Raw genomic sequence first — 24,950 nt, forward strand, 5'->3', positions numbered from 1 at the left:
AGGTCTCATGGTTCCTGAAATAATACATCATCACTGCAACACATCTGCCATTTTTAAAAATGTCATCCAGAAAAAAAAAATCAGCCAGGATCAGCAATGTCTACCCAAGCTAAATTACTTCTCTAAGGATTTAAAAACACAAATCAAAAATTAAAATCTCTGGACAACAATTATTTCAAGGAGGTAGATCAGGAGGCCGTGATTATGAGATCTATATCTTCAATTCTGCTTGCCAAATACCTGTAAAAATCAGTGGCCAACAATGCTACAGGCATGTAGCAACTATTGACTACAATTTTAATATATTTGAGGGAGGAAGTCATTTGTCCTGAGGACCACGAAGTGCTCTAATTCATTACAGAAGAAGACACTCGAGGAACTGCTAACACTTGCACAGATCCAGATGATGGCAAGAACGGGTGACAGTGCTGAAGCTCACATAATGAAGATGGAAACAGAATGGCAAAGTATGAGCAAATGATTTAACTTGTGGGATTGACAAGAAAGAGGGACAGAGAAAAACCCAAAGTGAAAACGTGGGTTATCTCTACAGCATGTCACTCACTCTTAGTGATCCCTGCACTGCCACTGGTCAAAAGTACAGAAAATGTGTTGGTGAAAATCCCGCCAGAATTGTATCTTAATGAAAGATGTCACCAGCCCACCCCAAAAAAGGAGAAGAAATACTCATGCTACGTCCAAACTATGGAAAGAAAGAGATAGGATCATTTGATCACTTGTTCTCCAAGAGCGAACCAGAGGAAAGACCCAATACAATGAAATCATTGGATTGTCAACGCGCCTGTGCTTATATCATTGAACATGTAAATATGCCATTTGAACAGGGAGATTAAAGAGACTGAGCTGATTTGACCTAGGCAGTGGAGCTGTGTACAACATTATGTACATATGAGTACAAGTTGGAAGCAAAATTGTCTTCCCCTCCATCACACCAGGTGTATTTCAGTAGGACTCCAGAGCAGCAAAACAAGGACAATTTCTGTATACTTGGTGGGGTGCAGACACTGTTGTCAAGGAAGAAAGTAAATGTGCTAAAGGTTAGTCCCTGCTCCTTTTCTGTTATGCAATGTCACTGTACAGCTTACGGGTCTGCTAGCCACGGCCTTCAATGTCTTGTCTGGCGACTGGACTCTGCAGAAGTTTTCCAGACCTTTTTAGGAGCTGGAAAATCTTGCAGGAAAGCAGACCAAACTTAACATCAAATAGATAATGCACACTGTAGCACAAAATTATTGTAGAATCCCATATACCTGCATTTACATGTGGAAGAAGAAATCATCAGCTTGTGAAGTGAGGACAATATTACACACCAACCACTTAATGAATTTGCGCTTTGTAGCACTTTCCAATAAAGTCCCAAATAAAATCTACATCCGTGTGGACATGTACCTCACAAACTGTGCCATTGAAGGGGAGAAACATTTGGATCTACATATAAACAACATGATAAGCTGCCTGAACAAAGCCAAGTTATTTTCCAAAGTATGCCTATGCGAGGGATACCACCAACTGCAGCTTGCCCCACAGCTGTTTTCTTACCATGTTTACGACCCACTTTGGGCGACACCACTGCAAGAAATGGAATTTCTTTTGCACCTGACATATCTGAGGCGGTAATCAGGAAAAATATTCATCCTGTATCAAACAGTTTTAACTATTGTGACAACGTTTTTGTGTCTTGACAAACAAAGGAAGTCAACAGCCAGGCCCTACTAGAGGTTTGCAGTGCACATGAACATGGTGAACTGATAAACAGAACAAATGCAAATTCAAAAAATGTGAACTTAAGTTATTTGGACACATTTTCTCTGGAGAGAGCATTTAGCTGGGTTTGGTCAATGTAGACACGATCAGAAACATAACTATATTTTTGGATGTAGAAGTTGTCCGAGTGCATAGTTGGCAAAGCGTGGTGTTAAGCTGGGTTTTCGAAATAAATACATATCGCATATTCTGTCATATTGGGGGATGCAGTTGAATGGTTTCATATTTGCTGATTACGTTTTGCTGATGGGATGCCCAGTTGTGTTCCCCTGTTTGAATTGTTCAGAACATTCGAACAGTGATATTTTGGGGGTTAAGGGTAAAGGCATTGGTGTTACTCTTTATTTCGATTTTTGTGGAGAGAGACTTACAGTAATATCAAACTGGTGGAAGAACCGGATGCTACTTTGGCACCTGAAAAAATAATAGGACCCGGTGCAATACTGACATTCTGGGGATTTATACTCATGCGGCCCAGATGCAGGCTAGGCTGCCGAAGATGGAGGTTGAGAAGAGGTTGGTTCTGTTGAAAGATGGTAAAGCATGAAAATTGTCCTAGTTAATTTTTAAATATTCCATAGGGCGTATCTTACCCCTGGGCGCATTAACAAGTATTTTAACAAGACCACGGCCATGTGTCCCCTATGTGGCGAAGTAGGTGCAATTTTCTCCATATGTTCTGGAGTTGCCCTGAAATAGAGAATTATTGGCGGGAGGGAACTGAACTTTTGGCAGAAATTACTGAGAAAGAGGAGACTCAGTCAGCAGGCTATTGCTTACTACACAGATTACCAGCTACGTCTAAGAACAAAATTGCCAGCAAATTCCTAGACCTCGGCCTAGTAATAGCAATACGAGACATAACCAGTCATTGGAAATTGATGAAAGGTCCCAGCATAAGTAGATGGCGAAGGGAATTCGAGCGTTGGGCAGGTAGCGAAGGTTCGGTCCGCTTACAAAATGCTAGGAGAAGTAGGAGTGAGAAGGCACTAGAAGCAACCAGGGCATGGGAGGCTTTAACGCTGCAATTGAAGCTGCTAAATGACATCTCAGTAGAGTGAGGCCAGGCATAGTCAGGGGCGGATGAATGATTGTATGCACTACGATGCATGGGTGGAGTGACGGGAGGACTGCGGAATAGGCTCCCAGCAAAAGTTTAAGTTGGACTTTCAGAGCACAACAGGTTAAGACAGGAGCAATTGGGCGATAACCTGAGGTGGAGTGGAAGGACTTAATTACACAAGACACGCCAGGGGGGAGGGAAGGGGAATAGAGAGAGGATGGAGTTATTGATCAGAGGGGGCTTGCATTATTTATTTATTGGTTTGTTTGAAGGCACGTGCTTAGCCAACATCTAGTACTAAAGCTCCTGAGGAGGTGGAGCTGGAGCATAGACATTCAAATAGCAATATTGAACTGTATGTGTATCAGAGATGTATCTTAGCTGGTTAACCCAGTGGAACCAGCATATATTTTGAATGGTGCCTCATTTTTCAACTGATCAATAAAGTTTGTTTACAAAAAAAAAAAAAAAAAAAGCATGAAAATTGACATTACAGACCGAAAAGAATATTCTCAGGAATTTTAATTTGCCAGCAGTCGCGAAGGCAGGAAGGACATTTGAAGGAGACTCAGTTTTGTCATGTTGGGACAGTGTTGCCTCATCACAGTGTATGGGTTTCATTGGCAGTGCAAGCAGATTTGAGGAGTAGGCTATGTTTCTTGGAACAGTTTAATGGTATCACAATGTGGTGACTAGAAAAGGAGTTGTCGTGTAGCGTACAGATTTATTTCGATGCAGCCAGTGCCCATGGTTTTGAGATGGTAGACAGCATGCAGAAACGTCGCCCAAACATTGTTTGAGTCCAGGTAGGAGCATGGCTTTTCTGGAATTCTTTCAGGTGCCGGTGACAGTGTTTCTTTAGGGCATGAAATTGACTAAAAAGAGCACAATTCAATGTGAACAATCAATCAGTTACGGCAGTGGCAATAGTCAAATGGCTAAGGAATGCACGATTTCAAATCTATTGGGAAGATTCATATAGGTGTATCATCAGTAGAAGATTGTGTTTAGAGTCATACATGTGTCAAGTGTGGACAATAATGTAGTGGATGTCTTGTCTCGTTCACAGTGGCATCGATTCCATGCGTTGGCTTCAGGAGAAAAAGCACAGAAGAGTGTGATGCTGCAGGAATTGTGGGCGCTAGGGAATTAAGAGTGCTGGAACTGATTAGAATATTGGCAAGCTTACTCTACCAGTAGGGGTATGAGCAGGTGTGGCAGGAGTTTGTAGTCTGTAGTGCGAGAAGAAGGAACTGTGACATGGTGGGACTGATCGAGAGGAGAGATGAATGGTGCAATTGTTGTTGAGTTCAATCAAGACAGGCATGTAGCCAGTGACCACTGCAGAAAAGCTGTCAATCATTTAATTTTGTAAAGTTTAGGTGGCCTGCTGGGGTGTGTGGCAGGGGAAAGGTGGCTAGTGTGAGGAAGCCAGTGAGATGTCTTGTTGAGGGATCTCAATAGGATTTTTCCGCATTGTGGTTATGCAGACTTTGAGGTTAGCTTGTACTCTATGCATGGTTTGGTACGTTTTTTGGAGAGTTTCTGATTTCAGAGTTGTTTGGATCTGAAGGGAGGTTTTGCACAGGGACGCTGAAGTTCAGGAAGAGGTTTGAGCGATACGGCTGAAAATAGTTACAACAGATCAGGTAGGGAATAGGAGTTGGTCGCGTGTTGCTTAAAGTGGTATCTGGGCGTGAGATTCGCACACTCGAAATAGAAACGTTTTCCAGAAAACACAGCAGTGCATGTGGTGAATGTTTTTGTCCTGCAGATTGTATGGTGACAGCATCAAATGTGTTGGGAGTGTTCACGAAGGTCTTGATGCCAATTAGGGCTGTAGGCGAGCATTATGGAGCACATTCAATAAGAACTGGAGTAGCTACGGCAGCAGCTAGGTTAAGTTTTACTAGAAAGCACATGGGAATACTGGTAGATGGAAAAAATTTGGCCATCCACAGACTTTTGTTAGGATTATTGTCATTATTTAACAAGCATTGGCAAAGCCAATGGGACTCACCTATGCAAGAGCGATTGGCTTTGCCAATATATTTTAGCCATAATGTACACCACAGTGGCTAAAAGTTAGTGTGGTGAAAGAGAATGGCATGGACTGTCATGGAGTAGAGTGGAGTGCTATGGAGTGGCATAGAGTAGAGTTGAGTGCCGTTGAGTGGAGTGGCGTAGAGTGGAGTGGCGAAGAGGAGTGGCGAAGGGTGGAGTGATATGGAGTGGGGCAGAGGGTCGCGGAGGTAGTAGAATATTAGAGTGAAAGGGTGCAGAGTGGAGTTGAGTTGAGTGGCGTAGAGTGGAGTACAGTGTCAGAGTAGAGTTGAGTGTCGTGGAGTAGCGTAGAACAGACGGAAGTGGCGTAGAGGGTGTTGCGTAGAGTGCTCTAGAGAAGAGTGACAGAGCGGAGTAGATTGTTGTAGAGTGGCTCGAGTGCAGTAGTGTAGGGGAGTGGTATGGCACAGAGTAGAGTGTTCAAGAGTTGAATGGAGTAGAGTGGAGTGACAGAGTATCGGAGTCGCAGTGTGTCATAGAACAAAGTGGAGTAAAGTGGCATGGAGTGGCATAAAGGGAGTTGCATAGAGCATTGTAAAGTGGAGTAGTGTCAGTGTGGAGTAGAGTTTAATGGAGTAGAGCGTAAGAGTGTAGTGTTGTGGAGTGTTGCAGAGTGGAGTATCGTATCCTAGAGTGAAGTGGAGTAAAGTACAGTGGTGCAGAGGAGATTGGCGTAGAGCGCAGTGGCACAGAGTGCATTGCTTTTGAATAAAGTGATGTAGGCTGAAGTAACGTAAAGTGGTGTAGAGTGCAGTGGTGTAGAGTGCAGTGGTGTAGAGTGCAGTGGTGCAAAGTAGATTGCAGTGGCATAGAGTTCAATGACGAGGAGTGAAGTGGAGTGGCATACAGCGCAGTTGTGTAGAGTGCAACAGCATAGAGTAGAGTGTTTCAGAGTAGAGTCAAGTGGCGTGGAGTGATGCAAGATCGAGTTGAATGGTGCAGGGTAGAGTGAGGAGGTGTGGAGAAGAGTGGTGTAAAGTACAATGGATAAAGTAGTACAGAATAGATCAGAGTGCCTAGAGTGGAGTGATGTGGAGTGTAGGGGCACAGAGTACATTTGGCGTAGAGTGCAGTAGAGTGGCACAGAGCTGAGTGGTGTGGAGTACAGTGCAGTGCCATCGAGTTCAGTGGCATTGAGTTCAGTGGCAGAGAGTGCAGTCTTGCAGAGTCGTAGAATGCTTTGGCATAAAGTGATGCAGTGTAGAGTGGAGCAGAGTGCAATGATACAGAGCCCAATGGTGTACAGTGACGCAGACTGCAGTGGCGTAGAATGGTGCAGAGCAGAGTACAGTGGCGTAGAATGCAGTGGTGCAGAGTAGTTGGAAAAGAGTGCTTTGGTTTTGAGCAAAGTTGAGTAGAGTGCAGTGGTGTAGAGCACAGTGGTGTAAAGTACAATGGGGTGCAGTTCTGCAGAATAGATTAGAGTGAATAGAGTGTAGTGATTTATTTAGAGTGTAGTGGCACAGAGTGCATTGGCGTAGAGTGGCATAGAGGAGGGTGGCATTGATTTCAGTGGCGAGAGTGCAGTCTTGCAGAGTCGTAGAGTGTACTGGCGTAGAGTGATGCAGAACAGAGTTGAGTAGAGTGCAGTGATGTAGAGCGCAATGGTGTAGAGTGCAGTGGCGTATAGTGTTACAGAGCAGAGCATAGTGGCGTAGAATGCAGTGGTGCAGAGTAGTTGGCGTAAAGTGCAGTGGTTTAGAGTGCAATAGTTTTGAGTAAAGTGCTGTAGAGTGCTTTTGCGTAAAGCGCAATGGTGTAGAGTGCAGTGGTGCAGGGCAGAGAGGTGTAGAGTGGTGCAGTGCAGAGTGCAGTGGCATAGACTTGAGTGGATAGACTAGGATGCTTGATTTCGGTCCAGGGAAGACATGGCTTGGCAGTTCGGGCTGGACTGTTCCCATGAGGCACAGGGTCAAGACTGATTTGCATATGGCCATGTCTAAACTGGGGTGGTGTGGTGGGCAAAAGAACGATGGATGTAACCCAGATCTCTTGACTGGGGGAGAATGTATGCATTGTCAGCGTTCCGTCCATCATTTGTTTGTTGTAACGTAAAGGTTTTAGAGGAGGCTGCAGTGGTGCAGAGTAGAGTGGTGCAGAGTAAAGTGCTGCTGCACTGAGTGCCAAGTCAGCGAGTAGATTGTTTCGGAGTAGAGTGAAGTGGTGCACGGTAGAAAACAGTGGCATAGAGTAGAGTGGTGTAGAGTGCAGTGGTGCAGAGTAGAGTGACGTAAAGAGGATTGGCAGAGTGCACTGGTGTGGAGTGGTACAGAGTAGAGTGCATTGGAGTAGAGTGCAGTGTTGCACAGTAGAGTGCCGCAGAGTAGAGTAGTTTAGGGTCGAGTGCATTGGCATATATTAGAGTGGTGTAGAGTAGAGAAGTATAGAATGGAGTGGTGCAAAGTAGATTGCAGTGATGCAGTATGGAGTGGCATAGTGTGGAGTGGTGCACAGTGCAGTGCATGGAGTGGTGTAGAGTGGAGTAGGATAAAGTGGAAAACGCATGGTGCGGTAGCGTACTGCCATCACAGACAACACATCTTTAATTGAAATGAGCATTACATTTGCACAGATATACAGTTTTACTGATGAAAGTACACAGCACACAATTGATATTGTGTGGAAATATCATCACCTAGTGTATTGATTTGATCGCATTAAAAATTTTCCACCACACTTCAGAATTACAAACATTGTGCTTCATTTGTGCTGTCCTAATTCTAATATATTCTGAAATATCTGCCCACTTCATTTGCAGACATTTCAATTTTGTTGTGTCCTAGAAAAACAATAACATTGTACAGCCTTCCGTCAAGCACACACCCCAGTAGTCAGCATGACTGTCACATAAATCCTCTCACTCTAAAGTCAGAGTAAGAAAAGTAAACACCAAGCTCCCTGGAAGACAGAGCTTGACATTTGGCCTATGTCTTTGACTGCACAGAAAATGTGACAAGATAAGAACAAGATTTAACAGCCTGTTTACAAAAACCCAGTAGTGGTGGAAGAATACAGTAAATAATGGTTGGGCAAGGGAACCTACGAACTCAAACTGGACAGTCTAAAACAAATAAAGCCAGAAAATAGAAAGCAAGCAAATGTGAGTTACAAACCACAAAGCCTATGGTAAGTGTGAGAAGTTGGCCTGGCATATGCGGTCTCCTAGTTATAGGGGACACCTTGCACCAGTCTAATTCGACCCTTATTGATGATAGGTGTAAGACAACCTTTAAAGAAAGCTATCCTAGTGGTAGCTGTGGAGAGCAGCCTTCAGGCTAAGTCTTGAGGGAGTGTTAAGCTTATTGTTTTACCATAGATAACCTCTTGAATAACCAAATGAAAGAGTAGTCCACACAGGTATATATATAAAATATATGTATTTATTCTAGACAGAATCCCACCAGTCTCTATATGAGGCTAGAGGTAAAGACACATTCAAACAAGCATTTATAGATACAATAAACAGCACTGGGATCATAGGGCCCCAGGGGGGGACCAAACCATATATTAAAAAAGTGGTATAAGAACCACAACAATTCTACAGACAATGCCTAGGGCATTTAGGATCGCTTGCCCCTTTAGAATCCACCCACAGTTATGAGGAAGGGGACCCACGGGACACGCGTGCAGTGCAAATAGCTGCTATCTGGATCTCTATTATAGCCTATGGAGAATGTCGCAGTTTGATTTTTATAGTTTAAAGACACTTCTAGCAGGAGTACAAAGTTAAGGGCTTAGAGTTAAGCCTTTGAGGATCCCACTACCACGAGAGTACCGTAGTACCACTGTTACCTGCCCCAGGGAAGTCGGGTGCATAGGTCGATTTCGATGTCGGGTCGCGGGCCGATTTTCAATGGTGAAATGTTCAAAACTGCTGCTAGCCAAAAGCGTCGATGATGCCGTGAAGATTGAAGTTGTAGATCTTGAAGAGAAGAACCTGAAAGCAGAGGGGACAGAGTCTGGGTCACGGCACAGTGACCAGGGAGCTCAAAGGAAAGAGCCCTTCAATGTCGGGTGTTTCAGGTGGAGAGAGGTGCAGCTTGGATCTGCAGTCACGGGCTCTGGGAGGCTTCAAGGAAGGCCAGCTTCTGGAGGGCGACTGCCCCACGTCGGATGAGGGTCGCTGCGGTGTTAGTGTCCGGATTGGATCCACTAAGCCTTGGCAACCCCAACCCACGCAAGACGAACAAAGCAGCTGCTGGTGCAGACCCACGAGGTCTGCGAGAGCTCTCCTTTGGAGAGGCTGTAGAGCAGGCCTGGAGCAACCAGGGGAACTCTTGGAAGTCGAGATTGTCCTCCGCTGGGGCCCACAAGTCGAGAGACAAGGGACCGCGGAAGGCAGCAAAATGGAGTGCGTAAAAGGAAGCCCACGGGCCACCGGAGGGGGCTAGGGCGCTGATCTTTGGCACAAATGCTGCTTGGTGGTTGGCTCAATAATGGGCCAAAGCACAACTTCCCCACTGGTCAGGGTTGTGTGCTATGCAAGAGGTGGCCGGTGTCCTGGGGTATCGGGGAATCTCGGCACCCACGCGGTCCACGGTGCTCAGACTTGTTGTGCACACTCACTGGCCGCTGGGATGCTCGGAAAATCCACCTCAAGGTTTCTGGAAGTCGTCGAAGTCCGAAGGAGCAGCGAAGTACCAACCGGGAACACTTGCAGTGTTTCAGGTGCCTGCCAAGTAGGGGGATAACTCCTTTATCCCAAGGGAAATTTCGTCAGTCAGCTGGGCAGCAGCTCGTCGAAGGTCAAGTCTGTAAAGTCCAAGATTAATCTGAGGCTCTGGGGACACAGTATTCACCTTTATCCTCAAGATTAGGGGAAGGTCCAGATCAGAGCCTACCAATCAGAGTTGAGGCGGGAAAGGGTGGCTACACCCACTCCCCTGTGTGTGTTTCCCGCCTGGGCGATGGGCAGGATGCCCCTGAACCGGTTCCAGGCGGTGTATGCAGAATGTAGGCGCTGTAGCTGCCTACGTGCAACTCTGAAAGGCAACATATGGTGCACCCACCCTGTTCCAATCCACATATCCTGTCTTGGTCGGTGCTAGCACCTCCCTGCCACAGGAGCCCTATTGTCCAGCTGGCGAGGCTGGGATTTTCCCCAGCAACAGCCAGCCAGACTCATGTGGGTGGCGGGTAGTAGCCATTTTGTGTTACATGTGCACTTTTAAATTGGTGTCTAAATTCTGCTGCTTTTCCCATATCGCCCCTCTAGCAGGCGGGAATCGTGCCCTCATGCCCATGGCTGAACTGGGGGTATGATTCCTACATGTTTGACACCAAACACGATATGGTTCTGTGTAGCCATTCTCAAGTTATCACACTATCGCGATAGACTTATAATGCGGTTAAGAGTATATGGTATGGCTACACTACAAACAACCCAGCAATGATTTTACGAAGGTTGCAGAGAGGCCCTACTCGCGTAGGGGTCCCCCCTCATACATACCTCAGCACCCTGCCCTGTAGGATTAGCAAGGCCTGCTATAGGGGTGACCTATGAGAGTATATGTGTTGTAATGGGGTGGGATATAGGGTACCTATATCCCTGTAAGGGGTGCTAGCACCACCTTACCCAGACTACAGTAGTGGTCTGGTGGTGTCAGTTTGTATGGCTGTCCCAGGGTGGCACAATAAGTGCTGCAGCCCTGGTAGGCCTACTGGGGGACCCATGCCCTGGGTACCTAGGGTACCATCTGCCAGGGACTGGTAGGGTATGCCCAGCATCCAATTAGGTTGTACCTAATGTACTCACATCAGTTTTAAGGAGAAAGCAGATAGGCTGGGGTCCTGGATAGCAGGATTCCAGCCAGACTAGTCAAAAACCACTCAAATACCAGGCAAAAAGTTGGGGGCAACCATTAGTCAGATTCCACCTTCCTACAGTAAGCAATGGGTGCAATGCAATACCAGGGAAGTTTTCCAAATGTCCCAAGATATCATTAGCAATCCAGGCTGCTGCGCTGTCTGGTAGGCTTCAACCTAAAAAGCTTGTTGTTGCTTGTTTGGTTATATGCTATGTTTGAGCCATTGTGTTGTTGGAGACCTTAATTTAGATTGTAGGACACTCCTTGGTTAAATGAGTGGTTTCAAAAGGCTGATGCTCGTCTGTTTAGAAGAGCCTCGGGAGTACATATCAGTCAGAAGACAATTTCCTACTCGGAACATGGCTGCTTGCAGTATGATCAATTACTGTCCTTGGTGGATACGTTTTTGGGAAGAGGTTGGCTTGGGGTCTTAGTTCTACACTAAAGTGATTACAATTTAGTGCAACTGTCTAGATGGGTGCTGCTAAAACCGATGAAGGATATCTTTTGCAAATGAAACAAGTGGTCAGGCATGAGAAGAGTGTGGAAAGGGACCAGTAGGCATCAAGCCTCTGGCTTTTGTGAATATCATGGTTTCAGAGTACTTGCATACAGCAACATTGTGGACAAGGAATTCTCATTGTACCTTTCAGATTATGTGCATTTGTCTTTCAAGGCAAATGAGCGTATCTGCAGAATTTAGGAGAAAAGGTGAAAAGCATCTCGGGAAAGAAACTGTGGTGTTAGAAGGATCAGTGATGTTGGAAGATTTTATGTTCTGGTGGGGCAGGAAAACGCCCAATTGGGTTTTCCTGGTTGTCTAGTCATGGTAAAGGTCTAACCAGCCCAGCAGGCGTGAGGGGAGCAAATAAGTGGGACACCTCAGACGGTGCAGGGGCAAGAGGATGAAAGTTATGGAAACTGTGTGTGGCTTGATTTAAGTGGATACATGGATGAAGAGCAAGTAGAGGTGATAGATGATATAAGTTGTAGTTGGGGGGAGAAGGTTTGCAACACCACGAGTTTCAAGAGTCGGGTAGTTAATAAGAGCACAATTTATGTTTGTGAGGTGGGGTATTTTGTTGTTGTATTGAGGCTGCCCGAGGCACACACAGTGGGCCCAATTAGGAGGGCTGCCACCTCAGTGCACATTAGGCACAGCCCTGGTGTCCCCACCTTCCAACGCAAGGTTCCGGCGCTCAGCAGGCGAAGGGTAAGGTACTTATACCTGCCCCTCCCGCCTAGCCTGCCTTTTCGGATCTTTGCACCACGCCGTCTCCCTCACTACCGAATACCTGGCGTGTCGGCTGGGGTGGGTAGATAGGGCATTGAATATGATAACTTGTTAATTTGTGTTGCTAGCAGAGTTACAGGGCGATCCGGAGGCTGAATGGTACATAGAGGTACCCTCTTCAGGAGTACAATAGGGGCGCATATGCCAAACAACCTCAGAAGTCTTTACGGCAGGACCCTGGAGGAAAACGACAGCGACCCGCTAGTCCTTCGGGGGGTTCTAAGCCTGAGCAGCCGGAGGCTTGCCTGGACACGCTCCGCCCCTAAAACGGCGTGAGTATAAGGATAGACTGGTGGTCCATGGTATTTAAGGGGGATAATCCCCAGTAAAAGGTGGCACCGATTGGGTTGGCCATGGTTCAGTTGGCAGCAGGCGGGCAGGGCAGCTTAGGTTAGTCACCGCTGCCTTTCCTTGGATCACCCGTAAGTTAACCCACCAAGTTGGCATAATATATGTATGAAATAAACCTGCAGAAATGTTTTCCCACAAACAAGTCTCATGTGGGTATTTATTGCTGTGCATGCTATGTCTCCATGTTGGGGGGTTGAGTTGCCTATGTTGGCACTATGGAGTTATTGTGTTACATTGCAGACCTCTACTAATAAGGCAATCGTTTTATTAAATATTGAGTCTATGGTAATTTTCTGCTTCTCGCCAGATATACTATTTCACTATTCAGTTGGGCAACCTGGGTGCCGTGATGGGGGTGTTCAGCAGAGTGTGCCTAAGGAGAAGTTACCAGTTTGTCAACAACAGGCGTCTCTCTGACATCACAGCAAGACTTAATCGGACTTCCAGTAACAGTCATCTCTCAGCTAGTGTTAAAGGTGTCGCCCCTCAGTAAGGTGGGTCTCTTAGTGTTCTAAATCTTACCTCTCAGTGGCAGCGAGGAGTCTCTTACAGTGCCCAATACTTCAGCTGTATCTGGGTCAGTGACGTGCCTTGCAAAACTGAGTTAGAGATATCTCAGTGACAATGAGAAGTCTCCAGCTGTGTGAGGGGTGTCACTTGCCTCCAACTGGCACGCGGGTGACTCTCAAAACAAGTGTCATAGCGGTCTACTGTCTCGCAGTAACATTCGGGACTTGGGAGTCTCGCACAGTGCTGAAGGGGTCACCTGCCTCTTGGTGACAGTGTTAGACCTGCTCTCTCATACAGACTCACCTGCAAGGATGCACTTGGCAGCCAACTTGACCATGGTGGCGGAAGACTCTGACAAATGTGGGTCGCTGCAAAACTGGGAATACTTCGGTATACCGCCGGTAGTAATCACCCAGGCAACCAGAAACCGAGAGTTACTAACCAATCAGTCCTTGTATAATAAAACCGCTCTACTCCAGCAGAGAAAAGGGAAGGCACCTTCAATTGGTCACCGACAATCTCGCTCTTTATTGGCCGTGAAGACACGAAACGTTTACTCCGGTGCCTTATTGGTTAAAGCATTATTTACCTCTCGTTCATTGGATAGCACATTTCACCGAAATGTAACCACTTAATGACCGCGCTCTTCGTTAGAAGTGTGTGATTTCGATGGCGAATTCGAAGATGCGGGTTATTTATTGGACATATACCAGCAATGGTATCGTATTCGACTAAAAGTACCGGATTACAATATTTTACAGAATTAAGTTCTGAAGAGGAGCCCAGTGTATAACCTTTCGCATGTCTCATAATCAAACATATTTTGTAAACAGCTAAGCATTATTACTACTTCTATGTCTATTCACGCAGCTAAAACTGGCTTGTATTGCATTGAACATTCTGTGACCGGTTACCAGCAGTTTTGCAGATGGATTGTATCATATCATGTATCTGGTTACGCACAAATTGGGGAGATACGGGTGTTTCACAGAAATGTGGCGGAGTCGTGGTTCGTTAAATCACAGATACTATTCAATTTTTTTTCTGTGGAGATTCTAACCCCAAAACAGATTGAAACCATGGGTAAACTGATAAAACAGCCGTTTTTGTTGGTGACTAATTAGACTTAAAAACTCGCACAGGAAGTTAATGCATCTGCTGCAGAAATCAACGTCACCTGGTTTAATACTATTAAGATAAACTCGGTTGTATTGTATTCGTGGAGATACGTTTGAATTATTAAATAGATCAGAGGGTTGAGATATCTGCTACATAGAATAACCAGGTTTGAAACGTAGGTCACAGATTTATATTTATTGCAGGATACCTCAGTAGGTCAATGCTTTTGTTGCACGGATCCTTGCTCAGTGTACACGTTCCGCGTTACAACCAGGTAAAATGACATAGTGAATTTCAAACTACAAAGCTTTTAATTTCCTACGTTCATGCGTGAGTAGCTCATCCAATCCCAGATTTTGCTTTACATTAAGCGACTTGAATTAGTGTTTATCCCATTATGAAATCAGGCCTACAAATCGCAGAATGCATAGTACCCCCAGGGGCACCCCGCTTACCCCCCTCCCCCAAATTAGGTTACCCCAAAGAAGACACAAGAAACAGTTGTAGTTGGGTAACAAATGCTGCAGGATTTATTACATAATTCCAGGATATGTAATAGGTGGGTTATCTTACGGGCGATCCAAGGGCAGGCGGCCATCTACTTCACCTGCCCCGCCTGATGAGCCGGGCAGCACGGGAACGACCCGCAAGTGCTGCCCCCCAAGTGATTCTTTTGCGATCACGTGCCGTTGTCATTCTACTCACGCCCCCCCTCTCGGGGCGGAGCGTCGCATAGCAAGCCCCCGGTTGTTCAGGCCCACAACCGCCCGCAGGCCTAGCGGGGCGCCGACCGGCTTCCGGGACCTCTCTGGAGGCTCCTCGTTTTGGCTCAGGCACCACTAGGTGCCGCGCAGAGGTACCCTTTGTACCGGCCTGCTTCCAGATCGCCCTGTAACTCCGCCTGCAACGAAAAGAAAACATTAAAACGTTCAGCCAAAAACCCCACCACACCACACCACGCCGGGTAAGCGGTAGGGAGGGAAAAGGCGAGGTGGGCGACAAAGAGGTCGCCAGTGAGGGTGGGGGAAGGCTAAATAGCCTTCCCCTCACACCTGGGCCCGGAAGTGACGCGCCTTTCGCGTCACTTCCGGCCCCTGACACGGAGGGGGGCACAATCAGAATACCTGCCCCCGCCCCCCCCCCCGAAGTAGGGAGTGGGGAGGGGTGACCGGGGCCCCGGGGCCACTAAGGCGCCGACCGCCGATTGGCCCCCTGCGGGGGCCGCGGTCAGCGGCATAGTACCCCCAGGGGCACCCCGCTTACCCCCCTCCCCCAAATTAGGTTACCCCAAAGAAGACACAAGAAACAGTTGTAGTTGGGTAACAAATGCTGCAGGATTTATTACATAATTCCAGGATATGTAATAGGTGGGTTATCTTACGGGCGATCCAAGGGCAGGCGGCCATCTACTTCACCTGCCCCGCCTGATGAGCCGGGCAGCACGGGAACGACCCGCAAGTGCTGCCCCCCAAGTGATTCTTTTGCGATCACGTGCCGTTGTCATTCTACTCACGCCCCCCCTCTCGGGGCGGAGCGTCGCATAGCAAGCCCCCGGTTGTTCAGGCCCACAACCGCCCGCAGGCCTAGCGGGGCGCCGACCGGCTTCCGGGACCTCTCTGGAGGCTCCTCGTTTTGGCTCAGGCACCACGTGGTGCCGCGCAGAGGTACCCTTTGTACCGGCCTGCTTCCAGATCGCCCTGTAACTCCGCCACAGCCCTGGAGGCGGCTAACCGTCGCAACCAGGGCCCCCCACCAACCTAGATCTTTACCTGCACCCGCTATTCACCAATGCTTCGCCTAAATCCAATAAAAACAGGTCCATGCCTATTTGGGAGAGGTGTACTCCATCCAAGTCGAAGTACCCCTTCACATTCCCCCGAATCATTTCATGGCGAATAAAGCCCAAACCCCTTTGGGCTGTGAACTTACGCATTGCTCCATTAATGCGCCTCCTGGAGTGCTCTACCGCCTCTAATGATTTAGCTCCCCGCCAGGACCTGCGGGGGATGATCTCTGACCACACGATCTCACACTCGCCCAGACGTTTGCATATTTCCCCTAAGTCTCTTTTCATGGCTAATAACAGCAATCGTCTCCCCAGGGTAACAAGGTCGTTACCGCCCAGGTGTATCACCAACAGGTGGGGCAAGGTGGACCCGTGTGCTCTTAGTCTCTGCTCGATCTTATTCCTGAGTTCGAACCATCTCATCCCCGGCACCCCCATCCATTCCACTTTGGTCTGAGGGAAGTGTCGCATCCACTTTCGGTGCAATGCCCATTGGGCCGCCCGGGCGACAAATGAATGCCCGATCACCCACACCATTCGTCCTAATAAAAGAGGAGACATGGTGTACACACAAGTTATTTAATCGGAAAGGGTGATTTCAACGATACACACCATAAATCACAAACACTTTACTAAAAGGCTGCCTCACGGGCGAACATATAACTTATAGCAATCAGATTCCCAACGCCCCAGTTTCTTCACCTGAGCGGCCTCTAATCCCGCCAGGTGAGCGGCGGTGGCAGCGCCAATTCGGAAGGAGTGGCTGGAATACCTTCTGTCCGGCCGTGCGAGCCCCGCCCTGGCTAAACTAGCCCTGATTACCTGCTCGAACTGGTATCTAGTTACAGGGGTACCATTTGAATGCAACAGGAGATAACCCGGGCCAGGCGGTCTGTGCTCCAAAAATGCCTTTACCCATTGTACTGGGCAGAACCTGGAGTCACCTAGAGGCTGGAGAACCACCCTGATCCCCCGCCCCGCCTGATCGGTCTTGGACTTGCGTAAAAGAATGGTCAGTGACCCGGAGATAGACACATCTGAAATTCCCAGCGCATCCCCAGAACAGTCGACCTTGGACCTAGCCACTAACTCACTGACTCGGAAAGCCCCGAAGAACGCTAAGCAGAATGTGGCTGAAAACAGCGTGGCTTCGTAATGAGAGTAGGTGACTGACTCGAGGGCCCCTAGCATGCCTTTCAGGATTTCAAAATCAATGGGCGCTCGATTATCAGGGGCCCTGGGCTCCTCCCTAGCCCAACCCTTCAAGGCGGCCCGGATGGGATAGGAGTTAGTGGGGTCCGCCCCACCAGACAACCTAGTGTCGTGGCTTACGGCTGCCAAGTGACTGCCCACCCATGAACGGCTCTTCCCTTGTCCCCTCGCCCACACCAGAAATGCTCGGACCTGGGACACCATCGCAGCCCCTGAAGTACCCAGTGCTACAGAAGTTGCTCTGAATGTTGCCATGTGGGCGCTGTAACGCCTCCCGGTACCTGGGGCCAGAGCTCTTTCTCCCATCGCTTTCAGGCTCAGTCCCACTGCAGGATCCTCCATAGATGGTCCGGGAATGGGGTCATCTGCGCTCTCGCCCGCGGCCAGGCCTCCCTGAATCGGAGCCACTGAAAACGAGAAAGAGCGTCAGCTGCCACATTTTGAATCCCCTCAATGTGCCTGGCTTTAAACTCCACATTGATGCGCAGGCAAGCCCGGACCAACTCCCTTAGTAAGCACAGCACCAGCCGGCACCTGGCGGACTGGTTGTTAATTGCCTGAACGACCGCCAGGTTGTCAGACCAGAACACCACCTTTCTGTCAGACAATGCCGCCGGCCAGAGGTGTAATGCAACAACAATCGGGAAAAGCTCCAACACAGTAATGTTTTTGGTGATCCTACGCCTGCGCCAAACATTGGGCCATCCCTGCGCGCACCATTCTTCGCCCAGGATAGCCCCAAAACCTTCCCTGCCTGAGGCATCTGTGAAAAGGCAAAGTTCCTGACTATCAATCCAGGGCTGCTTCCAAATAACCGTCCCGTTAAAGCAGGCGAGGAATTCGCTCCAGACCACCAGATCCTGCTTCAGCCCTGTCCCCAGCTTAACCCAGTGATGTTTCTTTTTTACACCAGCAGTCGCCCTAGCTAGCCGGCGTGCAAAGACCCTCCCCATGGGTATGACCTTTAGCGCAAAATTCAGGGTCCCTAGCAGGCATTGGACTTCACCTAGAGTAGCCTTGTCCCTACCCAGTAGATCGCAGATCTCCTGACGCAGGGCCTGTACCTTATCCGCAGGGAGTCGGGACACGCCGTTTACCGTGTCCAACTCGATGCCCAAGAATACCAAAACCTGCGCCGGACCCTCGGTCTTACCAGGAGCTAAAGGTACGCCCAAGTGTCCTGCCAATTCCTTGAAACATTGCAGCGCCCGTGCACAATCTTGCGAGTCAGCTCCCCCGATGAACAGGAAATCATCCAGGTAGTGGGTCACACCCTCAATGCCATACCTGTTTGTTAAGGCCCACTGTAGGAAGGAGCTGAACGCCTCAAAGTACGCACAAGACACCGAGCATCCCATGGGCATACACCTATCATAAAAGACCTGGTCCCCCCACCTGAAGCCCAGAAGGTGTTGGCTGTCCGGGTGTACTGGCAGGAGCCTGAAGGCCGATTCGATATCAGACTTAGCCAACCAGGCTCCCTTCCCTGCCCTCCTGATCATGTCGACTGCCAGGTCTAGGGAGCAGTAAGACACTGAGCATTTACCTTCGTCCAACCAGGAATTCACGGAGTCCCCTTCTGGGTGTGAAAGGTTGTGGATGAGTCGGAAAGCCCCCGGCTCCTTTTTAGGTACCACCCCCAGTGGGGAAATCACAAAGTGGGGCATAGGGGGTGAGGAAAATGGGCCCGCCACCCTGCCCAAAGACACCTCCTTTGCTATTTTATCCCGCACTACCTCCGGGTGTTCCCTAGCTGATTTCTGATTTTCCGCATCCCTGCTCACTAAGGGGCCTTGATAAGGAATGCGGAAACCGTCTAAGAAACCCTCAGAAATGAGGGACCCTTCCTTGCTAGTGTAACCGCGGAGTGCGCTGAGGAGGTTCTTTACGCAGATGGGAGAGGGCCCTTTCACATGATCGTGCGGGGCTAGGTCATGCGCGCTGGCAGCTGAGTACGCAGGGGGCCAAAGCGCAGGAGGGGGGGAACCCCCCGGGCTACTTGCTCGATGAAGGCTTGTCGGGGGTGTCGCGCTTGGAGCATGCGGTAGCGGCGTGGGGTGCCCCGCACACGCTGCAGTTGTGGGCGAAACGGCATGATTTGTCCCAGGAGCAGAACCCTGCATTGAAGAGCCTGCAAGTTCCAGGAGACCGTGCCCGAAAGCCAGGCCTGCGACCCCCCCCACGCCCACCCCGAAAGGACTTCCTGCCCTCCCATTTCTTCTCTTTTTTATCCTCTTTCTCCTTGCTCTTTACACCGCTCTCTGTACCAGACTTCGTCGTAGACCCCTCAGTATGCTTGCCCATGTGTTTTACCCATAAACGGACCTCCAACTGGTCCCATTCAAGATCTGGGCAGATTGCTCTCTGTCTGCGGAAGTCACAATCGTAGTGGTACCATCCCATGCCCCCACCCTTAGCAGCCTCTTCAGTAATCACACTTGCATAGTGGAAGAGGCCAGGCCCTTCATCTGGGAATTTCTCCACTATCACTGCTGCAAAAATGGCAAAGGCCTGACCCCAAGTCACAATATTTTTGGTGGGATATACATGGTACCGCACCCGCTTGTCCTCTTCCTTGTTGCCCATCCTCCTAGTATCTACCCCCTCCGCCCCATGCATCAGAAGGGTGAAGATATCAATAAATTCCCTGCGCCAAATCCCTTCTTTGGCCACTAGGGGGACCATCCAAGCGAGAGAACAGCGGCCCGATACTAGCGGGGCCGTGGTAACTAGAGGCTTAGGTGCTACTGCTGGCGTTGGTGCCGGCGACGGTACCACTGGGGGAACCACTACTGCAGAGTCAACCGCACTTGCCGCGCTCTCGGCCACCGCAGCAGCTGGGGGTGTGGGCCGCGGAGGAGGTACCAACGCAGCCTGCGGTGGACACCACACCTGCGTGAAGCCCCCCGGCGCCGGGAGGACAGTCGGCGGCGGTGGGGCGGGCGGACCAACCCCTAGGGGTGACCTGGCAAGCAGCAGACCGGATCTGACCTCAGCCATGAAGTCTTTTAGTGTGTCTGAAAGCTTACCCAAATCCTCTGCCGAGGCAAATGTCGCCTGGGGCGGACCAGGCAGTCCGTTGTGCGCCCCCGTCCCCAAGCTAACCGTCGCCTGGTGGGGGGCAGGGGCTTTGTGAGGAGGGGCCGCTCTATTCCGAGCCGGTGGTTGTTCCACCGGAAAGTCCTTGCTCGTGGGGCGGCGGATTCTTTTTGACCGTGACGGGCCCGCAACCTCCCCTACATCCTTGTCCGTAGCCGGACCGTCCATCGCTATCCCAGAATCTGGGGGGGTACTGGCTTTCAATAGTTCCGTCGCCCAAGCTAAACCCTTGGACCTCGTCAGTTCCAAGAAAGCGGCAATCCGAGATTCCTCCGAAGTGTCCGGCATGGACTCCTCAACCTGTGTCCCTGGTGTGAAAAGGGGGGGGATAATCCTTGGCTGTCCATCACTTAGCAGTTGTTCTCTCTTATCTGCAATTGGGAAAGAGAGAAAGTTAACCGCCTATTCACCCCTTTTGAGGTTAGTTCTTCGCTCCTGAGTGGCACATGCTACTCCGAGAGGTACCCCCATCCCCCAACAGCCCGTACTTACTCCCGTCTGAGCCCCGAATGCGGATGGTGTTTGTCTCGCGTCTCTCGGTCGCCGATTAACAAGCCTCCGGCCAGTGAAAGCAGACGAATGTACTGCAAGAGAAACCAGCATAAGCGCAAGAGAAGCATACACGAAAAGGCGTGCTGTACCGCCAGAAAAAGGGGGGGGGGGGGAGAGAGGGGGGGGGGGGAGAGGACACAGGTGCTCATACACATCACGTTTAACCATGTAAAACCTGTTCGCGTCTGCCCTCATCCCCACCTTGAACCTGGCAAGCATCCCACCCCCATACGACCTTCCTTGGGGCCATTTGCCCCAGAATCACAGTCTCGCGTGAACGAACACAACCAAATCTCCGTTCATTTGCCTTCATTGTAGCGTGCCCGCAATATTACTGACGCGCTTTACATTACATATTCAGGCACGGGGCCACCACACTGTCCTCACACTAAAATTGTACAGTACCCGCGCTGCCTCTCGGACGCCATGCATTGGCCCCCAGGCTCGGCCCCTTGCTACTAACTACCCGCACACTCGCGGGCAAAGCGGAGGGAGGGCGGCTACCCGCTCCCAACTGGGACACCCGAACCGGCCTACTGTGGGACCGGACCTTCGCTATGCATGCTGGTGCCGTCCCCCACCGCGACCCCAACAGACCACCAACAAGGCAGAGCCAAGCCACAAAACAATACATTGCCCATTCATGTAGCGCGAATTCGCCCCGTGTATATTCGGTGCTTAAGCGTGGGCCCCGTATTTACATAGCACAGTCAGGCACGGGGGGTAGTCGCTGATTAGACAGGAAAACCACACCCTGCACAGTCAGGCCCGGGGAGATAATTAATTCAGCACGAAACCCCCGGAGCGGGCGCAAAACCTTGTACGTTCTAGCCCAACTAAATAATCCTCGTTTAGCCCCAATTCACCGAGGCCGGCGCGACACCTCGCACATTCAAGTCCCGGGAGATAAGACGTTTGCCCAGAGACGCCGGTGCAGACGCGACCCAGAGGGTCAGAGGTAATGATGTCCTGTCCCTAGACGGCAAACCTGCCTGCACCAAAAACCCCCGAAACCATGTACGGATCTCAAGCCCGGCCCCCCTGCCTAAAACCCGGGGCGGACCGCAAGCCCCCTGTGACCCGGTAACACCCTGCCAGGCTATGTTCAATAACGGCTTACGCATATTAACTGCGGATTTGTCTAGCGAAGCTATTAGAGCGCTTTAAATTCGTACCGATGACATGTGTTACATATTTATAAGGCGCAAGGAGCGCGTAGCACCGCATTTACCTACATACATCGGCCCGGGGAGATTAAGTGATTTACCCCGAATGCGCACCGCCTTTACATACCGATCGGCACTGGGGGATTAAATGCTATACCCCGCGACGCAAAAGCGATCGCGGCCCGAGACTTGCTGACGGACCACCCAGGAGACACCAAAACCCTTTGGGGGTGAGGACCTGTGCCCCGGTCCATATACTTTGCGCTTACGCATAAACCTTTTCCTAGTGCGAGACTCGACCCGAAGGTATCAGATTGCATCACACCTTAGTCATAAACATATAAGCCCAGGGGAGATTCAGCGAACAGAACGGGGCCGGACAGGGGCTCTCGCTGACCCCCGCGCCGAAGGAGAAACGCTAAACCCCACACCCAAGATGGCGGCCAGTATGCCGATGGACGCCGGGTTGCCGGCGCGGTTGCGTCCCCCCCTGCACTAGCAAACAGTGGCAGCGGGTAACGCGACGAATACAGTACTTCCTCAACGATCGCACGCGCATTAAAAGAAATCAAACACGAGTAGCGTCCCGCGATCGACTCCTCGCGCCCACCTACGCTAGCCATCGTGGCCGGGAAACCATCAAAACACAGCTTCCCCGACGAACGCACGCCCCGTTCCACGTAAATAAATACGAGCCTTGCTCCGAGCACGGTCCCCCCCCGCCCGTGGCACTCCGACCACAGGGCCCCGTCTCCTGGTACTGCCCAGGGACAGGGCCGGGGCGAGGGGGCAATCCGGCAACTCACCGCAACTATAGGAGTTCCACAGCAAGGCAACGACGACGACCCCCGCGAAGCGACGCTGCGTCCGATTCGTCGTCACAAAAGGCGAGGTGGGCGACAAAGAGGTCGCCAGTGAGGGTGGGGGAAGGCTAAATAGCCTTCCCCTCACACCTGGGCCCGGAAGTGACGCGCCTTTCGCGTCACTTCCGGCCCCTGACACGGAGGGGGGCACAATCAGAATCCCTGCCCCCGCCCCCCCCCCGAAGTAGGGAGTGGGGAGGGGTGACCGGGGCCCCGGGGCCACTAAGGCGCCGACCGCCGATTGGCCCCCTGCGGGGGCCGCGGTCAGCGGCAAAGCATGCAAGTGGATGAGACACTCACTCTGATATGTGAAGAGATCTGCATTTCCCTTTCATATCTAACATCCGTGCCACCTCGTTCTATCTTCTCAACAGAATTTTGTGATCAACAGTGCCAAAGGCAACTAAAAGATCAACAAGCATTGGCAAAGCCAATAAGTCTCGCCCATGGGCGAGCTTTTGCCTTTGGCAATTGGTTAGGAGTGGCGAATGGGGGTGGGGAAGGAGGAACAGGGGTGGGGAGGGAGAAACAGAGATGAGGAAAAAACAGACGACGGGAAGAGGAGAAACAGTGACAAGAGGGTGGGTGGGTGGAAGGGAAGAAGAATAAGCGCTGCCTAGGCTCGACCTAAAAAAGATTAACTATAAACTGTGAAACACCTCCAGCAACTGCCACAGTCATTTAAACAGATGCTCAACAGAAAAAAATACCAATACCTTAAGTCCTGGGCTGACATTACGAACCTCACATATAAATGATGCCAAACAAAACAGTGATCAGCGTAGGATCTGGTCTAGACATACCAAAACAATCCAAAATAAAAGAATCTTTAGCCGAGGGCTAGAGCCAGCATCTACAATAACACGGACACCTGCTCAACAGGACTGCCTTGTACAAACCACACCCTGTGCTGTTTACACTCCACAGCTTGGGGCGGTCATAAGCAAGTTAGGGTTAATGTACACTGCCCACCCAGAGCACACACAGAGCATAGTATGACATGGGAGGCTACTCGTCATGCAATTTTTCTACCATACTCAAGTCACTTACAACACCAATGTGGGGCAGGTAAGGGCCAACATATAAAAAACTGTCTCCAAACAGACTGAAAAATGACCCCAAAAAAGGCATCTTTAACATGTATTGAGAGGCTGCCACCAAGTTGCAGGTGTTAATTAAACCTAAGACACCAGCTGTTGTAATTTGGGTAAGAGTTTTTTTTTCTATGAAAATATGCACTTATCATAGAAAAAGAGTGCAGCTAAAGAGGGTCCTAGGAAGACCTCCGGAGTCTGCTAGAACTCTTCATCACAAGCTAGAGGATGCTGAAGATGTTGCCAGTGTGTTGACTCCGTTGGACTGGTTTATTCTCAAATTTATTTTTAAACCCTGTTCTATTTCTGCGTGGAAATAAACAAGAACGCCCTTTAGCAAGTTGTAATGCAGAATCAGCTGGTGTCCGGGCAGAGTGGCGGGGGACGGACGATGACGAAAATACGAAGAAAAACACCCAACAAAAAGACGAACTTACCTGCCACCCGCAGCTTTGCCGTTCTTCTGCTCCTCTCTCGCTCCAATGCAGCACAGGCTCCCAAACTCTTCTATGGCCAATCCAGACTCTGCTTTCATGCTGCTGGCAGCATGAGAGCAGCTTCAGGATTGGCTTGAGTACCCTGGATTTGCCCTGACAGAGAGACAGAGAGACTGGGAGCCTGTGCCTGCTGTCCCCAACTTGTCAACGCAGGTCGGGTTGGAGACATCTCAGTGCACATGTCGGTTTGGCTGTCCTGAAATGGGCAGCCAAACCAACATGCGCACTGACGAACAAGTTACTTACCTTTAGTAACAATATATCTGTAAGAGGCATATATTAGTTATGGATACCTCACCTTAGAATTACCCCCAGGCGTTAGACTGGATCCAGGGATTTTTTCTTTAGCAGTACCCCGACGCGTCGGTAGGTGGCGTCGGTCAACTCAGCGTTTGTCGTGGTCGCCGGAATGACGTTGCGGTATCTACTTAGACCCCCCCCCCCCGCGCGCTGGCGTCAGTTCTTTACACAACATTCCACACCAGAAGCGCAGAGCCATGCAAGACACTGACCACTGGTCAGGTCACAAACACTAGGGCCCTGAAAGGAAGTCCCTTATCCTAGAAGTCAGTTCGCAGAACGAGGAGGATGGGTGGGGCGGTGAGGAATCCATAACTAATATGTGTCTCTTACAGATATATCGTTACCAAAGGTAAGTAACTTGTTTATCTGAAAGAGACTATTAGTT

At 49.9% G+C, this 24,950-nt stretch overlaps 1 protein-coding gene across 1 annotated transcript in view; it reads right to left on the bottom strand.

Annotated features, from left to right (window-relative positions):
- IFT27 (intraflagellar transport 27) overlaps positions 1-13,349 on the bottom strand; it is an 89,038-nt gene extending 75,689 nt beyond the window's left edge. Inside the window, exon 1 of the mRNA XM_085601328.1 lies at positions 13,178-13,349. Within this exon, the coding sequence (XP_085457454.1) occupies positions 13,178-13,211 (34 nt within the window). The 5' untranslated portion in view covers positions 13,212-13,349. The remainder of the gene's footprint in view (positions 1-13,177) is intronic.
- Between the last annotated feature and the right edge of the window lie 11,601 nt (positions 13,350-24,950).

The sequence above is a fragment of the Triturus cristatus genome, chromosome 4_2 (genome assembly GCF_964204655.1).
Source record: "Triturus cristatus chromosome 4_2, aTriCri1.1, whole genome shotgun sequence".
Taxonomy (NCBI): Eukaryota; Metazoa; Chordata; class Amphibia; order Caudata; family Salamandridae; genus Triturus; species Triturus cristatus.